The following is a 12,070-nucleotide window of genomic DNA, read 5'->3' on the forward strand; positions in this document are numbered from 1 at the left end:
GATTGAGGAAAATGAGAGCTCTAGTTAGGACTTATAGCTCGTGACTGGCACCAATTTAGACATCAGGCACTCTTAGCCCACTCGTGCCAGGATGTGGAAGGCCCAGCTGCTGCCCCAGCTACTGAGAAAGAGCCAAGGGAAAAAATGAGCAGACTGTAAGGGTGGGGGAAGGGGTAGCAGCCAGACTAAAAGGCCAAACAAACCAAGTTGGGTTCTACACCCAATCCTTAATGGCAACGCTTACATAAACTGAAACACCTATTTCTGGGTTAGGAATCATAAAAGGGCATTGCAACATTTGGGAAGGTAGAAAAGGGTACTTTCTTGGAACCCCCCGGCTGTATACAGTACAGAAAACTCTGCTGAAACAACCCATCTAAAAACTAATTTCAAAAATGGGCACAGAAGGAGTTAGCAATTGTACAGACGAAGCCATAGGGGACTAACAACTGTTAATAGCAAAGGATATCAATGAACTGAATCATTTTTCTTCAGCATACCATCAAAACCCTCCATGGATGCCAGACCAGAGTCTATCTTTGGATCCAAAGCTCTAAGACAAGAAGTGCCAAATAAGGCCCATTCAGTACCTTTTATTTTTTCATTTTTTTAAAAAATTGAGGTAAAGGCCGGGTGCGGTGGCTCACGCCTATAATCCCAGCACTCTGGGAGGCCGAGGTGGGCAGATCATGAGGTCAGGAGATCGAGACCATCCTGGCTAACACGGTGAAACCCCATATCTACTAAAAATACGAAAACATTAGTTGGGCGTGGTGGCGGGCGCCTGTGGTCCCAGCTACTCGCGAGGCTGAGGCAGGAGAATGGTGTAAACCCGGGAGGCGGAGCTTGCGGTGAGCTGAGATCGCACCACTGCACTCCAGCCTGGGTGACACAGCGAGACTCTGTCTCAAGAAAAAAAAAAAAAAATGAGGTAAAATTTACACACACTGAATTGCACAGATATTAAGTGTACAGTTTTATATGTTTTTTGTGTTTTGAGACAATGTCTTGCACTGTCGCCCAGGCTGAAGTGCAGTGGCGCCATCTCAGCTCACTGCAAGCTCTGCCTCCCGGGTTCACGCCATTCTCCTGCCTTAGCCTCCCGAGTAGCCGGGACTACAGGCGTCCGCCACCACGCCCGGCTAATTTTTTGTATTTTTTAGTAGAGACGGGGTTTCACCGTATTAGCCAGAATGGTCTCGATCTCCTGACCTTGTGATCCGCCCGCCTCGACCTCCCAGAGTGCTGGGATTACAGACGTGAGCCACCGCTTCCAGCCGTTTATAAGTTTTAATAAAAGTATACACCCAAATAACCAAGGTCCCAATCAAGATACAGAACATTTCCATCATCAGAGAAAGTTCCATTATGCCCTATATAAGTTAGTTTCTACTTTCATAGGTTGCCTCAAGTTTTATAATTGAAAAATGCTGGCCAGGCACAGTGACTCACGCCTGTAATCCCAGCACTTTGGGAGGCTGAGGCGGGCATATCACCAGGTCAGGAGTTCGAGACCAGTCTGGCCAATATGGTGAAACCCCGTCTCTATTAAAAATACAAAAATTAGCTGGGCGTAGTGGCTTCAGCCTGCAGTCCTAGCTACTCAGGAGACTGAGGCAGAAGAATTGCTTGAACCTGAGAGGCAGGGGTTGCAGTGAGCCAAAATCACACCACTGCACTCCAGCCTGGACAACAGAGTGAGACTCCGTCTCAAAAAAAAAAAAAAGAAAAAGGAGAAAAATGCTTCTTCGGAATTCTGCATACATTAATATGAAAATGGCTGCTTTATAATTACAAATAGCCATTTGCATGTGATTCCTTGAATCCCAGTATGTGGGTGAACTCTCCTGGCAAAGCCTTTTAGTCTTCATATCTTTCACAAAATTCTTGAATCAATGCAGCACAAACATAAAAGTGAGTATAAGGCCGGGTATGATGGCTCACGCCTGTAATCCTAGCACTTTGGGAGGCCGAGGTGGGCGGATCACCTCAGGTCAGGTTCAAGACCAGCCTGGCCAATGTGGCGAAACCCTGTCTCTACTAATACAAAAACTAGCCAGGCATGGTGGTGCATGCCTGTAATCCCAGCTACTCTGAAGGTTGAGGCAGGAGAATCACTTGAACTTGGGAGGCATAGGTTGCAATGAGCTGAGATCACGCCATTGCACTCCAGCCTGGGTTACAGAGCTAAACTCTGCCTCAAAAAAAAAAAAAGTGAGTATAAAAGTAGAAAAAAATTAGAGAAAAATGAGATAATAAAGCTATTGCAAGATAGTAAAGAAGAGTAAGGAAAATGGTGGCCAGGTGCAGTGGCTCACACTTGTAATCCCTGCACTTTGAGAGGCCAAGGCAGGTGGATTACTTGAGGTTAAGAGTTTGGAGACCAGCCTGGCCAACATGATGAAACCCTGTCTCTACTAAAAAAAAAAAAAAAAAGAAAAATTAGCTGGCCATGGTGGCATGGGCCTGTAATCCTAGCTGCTTGGGAGGCTGAGGCAGGATGAGGCAGGAGAGTCATTTGAATCTGGGAGGTGAAGGTTGCAGTGAGCCGAGATCACGCCACTGCACTCCAGCCTGGGCAACAGAGCAAGACTCCGTCTTCAAAAAAAAAAAAAGCCATGTTTGTTTTCAGTCAACATTTACTGAATATTGTAAATAGGGTACCATGTTAGGGCTTAAGATAGAAATATGGGCAGCGAGTTTTGGCGAAGTTCACAGTCTGTTGGAGCAGAACGACAAACCATTCATTCATTCATTCATTCATTCATTTTTGAGACAGTCTCGCTCTGTCACCCAGGCTGGAGTACAGTGGTGCCATCTTTGGCTCAATGCAACTTCTGCCTCCAGGGTTCAAGTGATCCTCCCACCTCAGCCTCCCAAGTGGCTGTGACTGCAGGCACACCACCATGCTGATTTTTAAAGATTTTTGTAGAGACAAGGTCTCACTATACTGTACAGACTAGTCTCAAATTCTTGGGCCCAAGCAATCCTCCCACCTCTGCCTCCCAAAATGCTGGGATTACAGGCATGAACCAGCATGCCTAGCCCAGAAAGACATTTAAAACAATCACAGTGGGCCGAGGCTGGAGGATCGCTTGAGGTCAGGAGTTGGAGACCACCTTGGGCAACAAAACAAGGCCGTGTTCTCTACAAAAAAAATCAGCCAGGTGTGGTGGCATGGGCCTGTAGTCTCCGCTACTGTGGAAGCTGAGGCCAGAGGATCACTTGAGCCCAGAAGTTCTTCAAGGTCGCACTGCACTCCAGCTGGGGCAAGAGTGGACCCTGCTTCTAAAATAAATAAACAAACAATCACAGTGTAACAAGTTCTGTGTTACCATAGTGATATAAACAGAGATTGGGTTAGCATGAGAAAGAAGTAAAATTTCTGGGTTTATGGACCATGGGCCACTAACTTTAAGTGATTAATTCTTTTAATGTTGCAAATTCTCCAAAATTAAAAATAACCAGGCTTGGCATGGTGGCTCACACCTATAATCCTAGCACTTTGGGAGGCCAAGGCAGGCAGATCACCTGAGGTCAGGAGTTTTGAGACCTGCCTGACCAACATGGAGAAACCCCATCTCTACTAAAAATACAAAATTAGCCAGGCGTGGTGGCGTATGCCTGTGATCCCAGCTACTTGGGAGACTGAGGCAGGAGAATCACTTGAACCTGGGAGGCGGAGGTTATGGTTAGCGGAGATCGCACCATTACACTCCAGCCTGGGCAACAAGAGCGAAACTCCGTCTCAAACAAACGAACAAACAAACACACCCAGAATACCTGGAAATACTATTAATTATGCACTTGGACTCCTGGGATGAAGAAAGCTAACAGAGAGTTAATTTTCCTAAGGGTATTTTTGCTGGCATTAAGGAAAAAATCAGTGTACGTTCATTTCCCTTCATAGGAGGGTCTAAGATTTTCCAACATGTTCAAGATTTGTTCTCTATAAATGGACCTACTAGCACCTCCTAACTACCCACACTTTCCTTAGCAAGGCACCAGTTTGTGGGGGGGGGGGCACTGGGAAGTCAAAGGAGTATTTATGTGATCACTGACACAGAATGCACAAACAGATCTCTGTCTGATGGATTTGAAGCCTCTTGAGAATCTGGACTAGCAGCCAAAGGGAAGTGAGGGGAAGCGGGTAGTGTGGGAGGATGAGAAGGAGCAGGAGAGAGAAAAATCCCAATTGGGACTAGGTTCCAATCAAGCTCTCAAAATGCCCTTTCTGCTGATAATGGCCTCAGATATTTCACTAAACTGTATTTTACTGTTCTTTAACACTTTGACATAAGAAATAGTGGTCTTCTTAGGGAATCACAGGCATGGAAAAACACAATACAATAAAGACCGAAATGAAGGAAAATCCAAATAACTAAAAGGAAAAAAATTATATCCATCACTTGCAAATTCAACATGTTCAAAAATCACATTCTCCAAAAATCAGCTCTTGTCCCAACCTCCAATTTTGGACAAAGTATTTCTTTTTCTCATCCTCTGGTTCAAAACCTTGGGGTCTTTTTAGAGTCCTCTCTCTCCTTTAAGCCCTATAATAACTAGTTAGAACTCAAATTCCACAGATTCTTCCTTCAACATCTCTCACTGCATTCACTCAAGTAGTTTTTATTGTGTACCTACTGATGAGGAGATTCTGGTGGTACAACTGGGAGGGCAGTATGTGGAGATGTATACAGCAGCAGCTACTAAACTAGTCCACCAAATACATGAGTGGTTGAGAAATAAGTGCATACTACAAAGATTCTGAAGTATGAGATGCTGTCTGGCTGGGTTAATCAGGAAACACTTGGGCAGGGGTAGGGAACTCAAGCTGGGCTTTGACTCTCAGGTCTAACTTCGATTACACAGAGCTAGTGGAGGGAATTGGGAAGGAAAGCATTCAGGAACTATGAATAAAAGTGGCTGCCTGGAATTAAATGTCCAGGGAGCAGTGAGGAAAAAAAGGCTGGGGTCAGGTAGTGGCAGGCTTTGAAGGCTTGCCCAAGAGGCCTTTAACCCTTAGGCTGCCAGGTCATTTCCCTCCCATCACCTGCACCTTCTTTACAGCTGACACTTTCACCAGGAACCCAGGTACAAAACAAAGGTAGCAGCAGCTGCTTTTGTGATCAAAGGGTGTTCCTTCTGCAGTTAAATTTGTAGGCTGCTACTCTGAGTGACTGAACAGGAAGCTAGTTGGTCCCTTTAGCACTAACAAAGCTTGATTTAGGCTGAAGGATTAGAAAGCACATCTTATTTCTATAAATGCTTCAACACTCTGTTATCCTTCAACAACCCTAACTAGGGCTGTGATCTAAGACTGACAATATTAACTTAATCCTTGTCAAATTCGTTTTCATTTTATGGCTCCCTTGCTTAAGGATCTACAACAACTTTTTTTTTTTTTTTTTTTTTTGAGACGGAGTCTCGCTCTGTCGCCCGGGCTGGAGTGCAGTGGCCGGATCTCAGCTCACTGCAAGCTCCGCCTCCCGGGTTTACGCCATTCTCCTGCCTCAGCCTCCCGAATAGCTGGGACTACAGGCGCCCGCCACCTCGCCCGGCTAGTTTTTTGTATTTTTTTTAGTAGAGACGGGGTTTCACCGTGTTAGCCAGGATGGTCTTGATCTCCTGACCTCGTGATCCGCCCGCCTCGGCCTCCCAGAGTGCTGGGATTACAGGCCTGAGCCACCGCGCCCGGCCTGATCTACAACAACTCTTAGCACATGTAATAGGTCATTCAAATCCCTCTGCCTGGAATCCAAAGTTATGCAGAATCCAACCCCACCAAACCTTTTCAACTTTTATCTGTTACTGTTCCTCTGTATCAACTTTCTTTTCTTTTCTTTTTTTGAGACGGAAGTCTTGCTCTGTCGCCCAGGCTGGAGTACAGGGGCGTGATTTCTGCTCACTGCAGCCTCCACCTCCCAGGCTCAAGCGATTCTCCAGCCTCAGCCTCCTGAGTAGCTGGGATTACAGGCATGCACCACCACGCCTGGCTAATTTTTGCATTTTCGGTAGAGACGGGGTTTCACCATGTTGGCCAGGCTGGTCTCAAACTCCTGGGCTCAAGCGATCTGCCTACTTTGGCCTCTCAAAGTGTTGGCATTACAGGCATGAGCCACCGTGCCCAGCACCAACTTTCTTAAGAGGGCTAAATTACAACAGGGTTAGTGTTACAGTCTTAGATCAGCTGAGTTGAATTCAAACTAAACAGTTTAGACCATTTTTTTCGGAAAGAAACAAAAATATAAATTTTGCAAAAACATTTGTAAGAATTAAGCAGTCCCAGGGGCTCATGCCTGTGATTCCAGCACTTCGGGAGGCTGAGATGGGAGGATGGCTTCAGTCCTGGAGTTAGAGACCAAGCTATGCAACATGGTGAAACCTTGTCACTACAATACAAAAATTAGCCGAGCGCAGTGGCACAAGCCCTGTTGTCCCAGCTACTCCAGGAGGCTGAGGCAGGAGGATTGCTTGAGCATAGGTCGAGGCTACAGTGAGCCATGATTTCACCACTGCACTCCAGCCTGGCAGACAGAGCGGGACCTTGTCTCAAAAAAAAAAAAAAAAAGAGAAGAATTTAGAAGTCCTTATTCAAGATAAGACATTCAAGATATTTTTTCAAAATATGTTCTGAATCCAAAAAATCAGTAATTATTGTTTTCATATTGCATAAATGTGAAAGACTCATCACAAATGACACTGATATAGTAATGTTCTGTATCTTGGTAGGGGGTTGGATTGTATAGGTATATGCATTAGTCAAAATCAGTGAATGTACACTTAAAGATTTATATATTTCACTGAATATACATTTTACACCAAAATAAACCGTCAACAAACTCTAGTCAATGATATCCATGCCAAAGTATTTAAAGGAAAGTGTACAGGTATCTGCAATTTAAATAGATGGATAGCTGTATGATAAAGCAAGTAATATTAAAATGTTAATGGTAGGATAGATCCTAAGTGATGTATTCCTTATAAAATTCTTTATACTTGGCTGGATATTTGAAAATTTTCATAATAAAACATGAGGGAAAACGACATTATTAAGACACTGTACTTGTAAATTGTAAACACTGATAACACACTACATTTCATAAAATTGTAAGATGTTGTTTGGTGGCAGCACCAGGTATTTGCTCCTTGATGCTTCCAAATTACCCTGCACATCCCTCTTATAGAATAGTTGCCTCTCCCAGCATACTATAAGTTTCCGGTGGGCACAGATCTAACCTAATTTGTATTTATATTCCTTAGGCTTTGCATCATGTTTGGGAAATAATATGTGTTCAACAATAGTGGCATGACTGAATCAAAGTGGAATACTGCTAACGAACAAAGTATTTTATTTCCAGCAGATTCACTATTCTTTTCTTACACATTGTAAAGGTTAATACGCTCAGTTTGAAAGAGAAATGTGTCCTTACTTCTCTCCAAGCATGCGAAATTTCCAAAATTTTTTAAACTACCCATTAGACAATTTTATATTGTTACTTAAACCCAAGATCTGAAGCCTTCCTAACATTCAATAACTTTTTAGTAGATTTTTTTTTCCTAGAAGAGCAAAGTCTCAGAACTCCACGGAAGCCTGGAAATTGTTTTATTCTAATTTTAGATAAGCTGTCTGAACTAAGAGATCTCTGAACTTGTCAAAAGCAGGCAAGTGGGGGTCTGGGAAGAAGATAAAAACAAACGCCACATAAAACGTCATGGAGCAAACTAATCAAGAACTTTGGCAAGAAACGGAGAGAAAGTCTTAAGGAGGACACCCAGAACATCTCCAGCTCCTCCTGGCCCGACTCCTCGCCTCCTCTTAATTCCAGCCAGTCAGAGCGCGGGGCCATCCGCCACTCCCAGGATGCCACGCGACGGGAGCGGACGCTGCGAGGATGCACCTCCACACGTCAACCTCCCACAAACAGCGTGGCTTCGTGGCTTGAGCACCCGGTTCGGACGTGAACGCCTGGGTCCGAGTCCCAGCTCCCCCTCCTGCCTTGTCTGCAGCCCTGCGCAAGTCCTCTTGCCCTCGCTGAGCCTCAGTTTCCTCATCTGTAAAATGTAATAATTCCCTATAATTGGCTATAGGGAGATGAAAAGTGTAAATGGTTTTAAGGAAGACACAGGCAACTCTCCAACTTGTTACGGCTCTGAAGCTCGCGGTGCTCACTAACCAGCCTTGAGACCAATCTCTCAAAGTCACCCGCTCCTCCTTTCCCGCCCGGCGCCTGTACCGAGGCCGCTCCCTCCTGTTGGCCCCCATGCGGAAGGCGCGCGGCGCCGTCTGCCGTACCTGCAGCCACCTGGTCAGCGGGGCCCTCTTGTTGACCCATGACGAAGTCGTGCACAAGGCCCCATAGGGCGCCCGTAGGCGCCGCCGCCTCCAGAGCCGCGGCGGCGGCCATGACGCGAACAAGAGACCGTGGGAGGGGATATGGGCGGTGGCAAGAGACGGGCCTCTCCGCGCATGCGCCTCCCGAGGCAATCGCGGGGAGAAGGCCAAGGGGGCGGGGCGCACCGGGTCACGTGCCTACCGGCTTCTAGCCAGGCAGTTCCAGGGAGGGGCGGGGCCTGGAATGGGGCGGCGGCACCGAGAGGGAAGGCGGCTGCTGGGCACGCAGCCGGAGGCCATTGAGGGCGAATAATTCCCGGCCCGGCTCCCCGGGAGACGGGCGGCGGGGCGGGCACCTGGCTGGGTGGGGAGAGGGGCGGTACGCACCACGGGGGAAGCCAATGAGAAAATCAGGCCCAGCCCGAGGGGGCGGTGCTGTCGGTCACATGCGCACCTGGGGCGGGTGGTGGCGGCGGCGCGGGCACCGCGAGCCGGCGGTGGGGAGCGGGGCCGGCCTGGGGCGGGGTTAGGCAGGTGAGTGACAGGCTCCAGGGGGCCGGCCCCTGCCTGGAGCCCCGAGCGACCGGGAGTAGCTGCGGCGGTGCCCGCCCCCTCTCTCCGCCCCTCCAGCGGAGCTGGTCTCCGGCCGGGCACCGTCGCGGGCCCCCCTGGCCCGGCCACCTGGGACTGTGCTAGGGAGTCTGCCACCTCCCTCTCTCCCCTGGCCCGCAAAGTTTTGGCGGAGCCAGCGCCGGGGCTGAGCGCGCCCCCGGGGGGAGATCGGGGAGCGCCAGATGCCGGGCGGCCGGAGCCGTTGACCCGGGACGCCGCCGTCCGGGGCAGGAGCGCGGAGCAGCCGACCACCTCGCCGCCTCCGGTGCATGGGGACTGGCTGAGGAGCCAGCATGGGCAACTGCGTGGGGAGACAGCGGCGGGAGAGGCCGGCAGCCCCGGGACACCCCCGCAAGCGAGCAGGTAACGACGGGGAAGGGAGCAGGGCCTCGGGCACCCCGCCAGTTGTCCCCCTCCTCGGCCGAGCTCTAGGCTTACCGATAGACTCCCCACTGGTGCTGGCGCTTGGGTTTCCCCGATAGCCTGCTCCGCAACCAGACGGGGCCGCTCCCCAGCGCCGGGCGAGCTGAGTTGGGGCAACTGCGAGCACTGAGCCGGCTGCGCGACCAACTCTCTCCAACTGGGAAGCTCCTGGTGGGGGTGGGGGCAGGAAATGTTTGGAGACCGCAGCGGGCCGACGGATTGGGGGGAGGGCCCGGGGCGAGGGCGCCGCTGGCCTGGCAGCTCCGGCCGGGGTCGGACACCGGCTCGTCGGGGCACGGCGCGGGCAGCCAGGCGTCCCCAGAACTTGGAGCGAGCGGGGCGAGAACAGTCGCTCCTTCCAAAGACTGTGTCATTATCGGGCTGCAGATCGTGTCTGCCGGAATCCGACTTGCAAAGCAGCGCAGGACTCTGGGAAAGAAATCTTTATTTTTCCCGCAGGGGTTTTTAGAGCCTCTCGGTCGTCTGGGAGTCTATAAAAGATGGGGTGCGGGGTGAGAGTCACCCTCGGAATTGTTGAGATCCTTCCTAGCTGTGGGAGTGAGATCGCTCGCTGGTGATTGTCGAGGCCGGGACAACGCTTTCTCACTTTCATGGTACACCCCGCCTGCCCTGGCATTTCGCCCCGGAAAGAGGTCTGTCGGTCATTTTTCTGGGTCTTACACTCACTTCCTTCTTTGAGGGTGTTGCAAGGACCTGCTGGGAATAAAATCGTAGACTTGAGAGCTCAAAGGGACCTTCAAAACTTATCTGGATTCCAGATGGATCTTTGTCCTCCTCTCCATGTCAAAGCCCAGATCCCAAGAGGTTGAGCACCTTGTCCAAAGTCACACAGCTAGTTAGGAGCACAGCTGGGGCTAGAACTCAGCCTCCTCTCCCACCCCATTGCCACATATCCCCTTATGTAAGAGGAGCCACAGGCAGAGTTGTTAATGAAGTGGAAACTCTAGTTGGAGTTTCCTGTCTCCCTTGACACCGAAGGTGTGTTGCTTGGGTTGCGGAAACGGGGAAGGAAGATGAGGGAACCAGGGGAAGCAGGGAAGGATGTCTGCGTGGTGGACAGGATGACTTGTGGAGGAAGAAATGTGTTTTTATGGGAAGGATGGAGTAAAACTTATTGAAATTCTTTTGTCTGAAGGTAACTCTGCCCATTCTTCTGACTGAGGAGAGATGACTCAAAACCAAGGACTGGCTTGCTTTCATTCATTCATTTGTTCAACAAATGTGTGTTCAGTCCCCATAATTGATTTAGCAGCATTTTTTGCTGTTGACAACTCTCTCCCATGAGACATTCTCCCCCTTCCTTTCTTGGCATCAGACTGTCTTGGTTTTCCATTCTAAACACCCCTTTCCACCATCAGCTTCTAGGTGGGGGGCGCACTGGTGCTTCAGTTTGACATTCTGTTTTTTCTCTCATTACACTCCCTCCCAGAGAAATCTTGTTTAGTCTCACAACTCTTTGTCCATTGGGAAGACCCCTATGCTTAATCTTCAGCTCTTCTCTCTTGAACCCCAGAACCCCATCTCTAGATGGCCACTGGACACTGCGATGTAGATTTTCCCAGATTTGACACTTCTAAAATCAGGCTCTGTATTGTTCCCTGTCCAGCAGCTTTCCTTCTTTACTCATGTTCTTCCAGCTGCCTAACTTTAGGCTGTGAAGAGCTCTCTCTCTCATGACTTTCTCTGCTTCCTTGTCACCTGCCTCGAAGCCAGCCAGTCCCTGGGGTCTGCTGGCTCTTCCTTCCGCAGGTCTTGCGAACCTGTCCCTTGCCACCCCACTTCATACCCTTCTCACCTCAAGTCAACCCTTGTCTCAGGCTGAAGTGAGGTACCCCCCAAAGGCAACTTCATCTTCAGTCATTATCCAGTCCTACACACAGTTGTCCCCTCAGAAGACATTTGCTAAAATAACTTCTTCCAGATTTTATAGTTCTGTGTTCAAAATATTTCTGTACTTGGCCAGGCATGGTGGCTCACACCTGTAATCCAGCACTTTGGGAGGCCAAGGCAGGCAGATCACCTGAGGTCAGGAGTTGGAGACCAGCCTGGCCAACATGGCAAAACCCTGTCTCTACTAAAAATATAAAAATTAGCCAGGCGTGGTGGCAGGCGCCGGTAATCCCAGCTGCTCAGGAGGCTGAGGCAGGGAGAATTGCTTGAACTGGAAGGCAGAGGTTGTAGTGAGCCCAGATTGCGCCACTGCACTCCAGCCTGGGTGACAGAGCGAGACTCCATCTCAAAAAAACCCAAAACAACAACAACAACAACAAACACCTTTCTGCACTTTCCCACTCCTACAAGTACTTTAACTGTCAAGGCCGTTCCTTTTAAGTCCTAATTTCTTTCCCTTCTCTGACATTAAGACCACCAGTGTTTGCTCGTGCCATTTCCTTCTTATTGAGAGTGTTTCATCCCTTGGGTTCACTTCAAGTGCCGTGTCTTGTTTGAAGCACCTTGCCTGACAAGTCTGCCATTTCCCCCTCCCTCCGCACCCCACCACACACACCCGGTGGAAGTGATTGCTCCTTCTGAGAACTCCTGCAGACACATTATCTATGCCACTTACTTAACAATTATGTACTCCGTATTATTAGTCGTGTCTTTGATGTTTAGAGTCTTTTATCAGCAACTACATTGCAAGCCTCGAAGACCTGGGTTCTGTCTTATCCTTGTGTATAT

At 49.0% G+C, this 12,070-nt stretch overlaps 2 protein-coding genes across 4 annotated transcripts in view; one reads left to right on the forward strand and one right to left on the reverse strand.

Annotated features, from left to right (window-relative positions):
* Window positions 1-12,070, reverse strand: part of MMS19 (MMS19 homolog, cytosolic iron-sulfur assembly component) — a 458,727-nt gene that overhangs the window by 31,523 nt on the left and 415,134 nt on the right. The window contains exon 2 of one of the 3 annotated variants that reach the window (XM_050802863.1): window positions 8,297-8,425. In XM_050802863.1, coding sequence (XP_050658820.1) covers window positions 8,297-8,408 — 112 coding nt within the window. In that variant the 5' untranslated portion in view covers window positions 8,409-8,425. Of the gene's footprint in view, window positions 1-8,296; window positions 8,426-9,385; window positions 9,557-12,070 lie in introns of those variants that run through there. The other 2 variants (XM_050802865.1, XM_050802864.1) reach the window with 2 other exon arrangements.
* The window catches only part of UBTD1 (ubiquitin domain containing 1), a 63,755-nt gene continuing 60,524 nt past the window's right edge, over window positions 8,840-12,070 (forward strand). The window contains exon 1 of the mRNA XM_050802942.1: window positions 8,840-9,310. Within this exon, the coding sequence (XP_050658899.1) occupies window positions 9,241-9,310 (70 nt within the window). The 5' untranslated portion in view covers window positions 8,840-9,240. The remainder of the gene's footprint in view (window positions 9,311-12,070) is intronic.

The sequence above is a fragment of the Macaca thibetana genome, chromosome 9 (genome assembly GCF_024542745.1).
Source record: "Macaca thibetana thibetana isolate TM-01 chromosome 9, ASM2454274v1, whole genome shotgun sequence".
NCBI classification, from domain to species: domain Eukaryota; kingdom Metazoa; phylum Chordata; class Mammalia; order Primates; family Cercopithecidae; genus Macaca; species Macaca thibetana.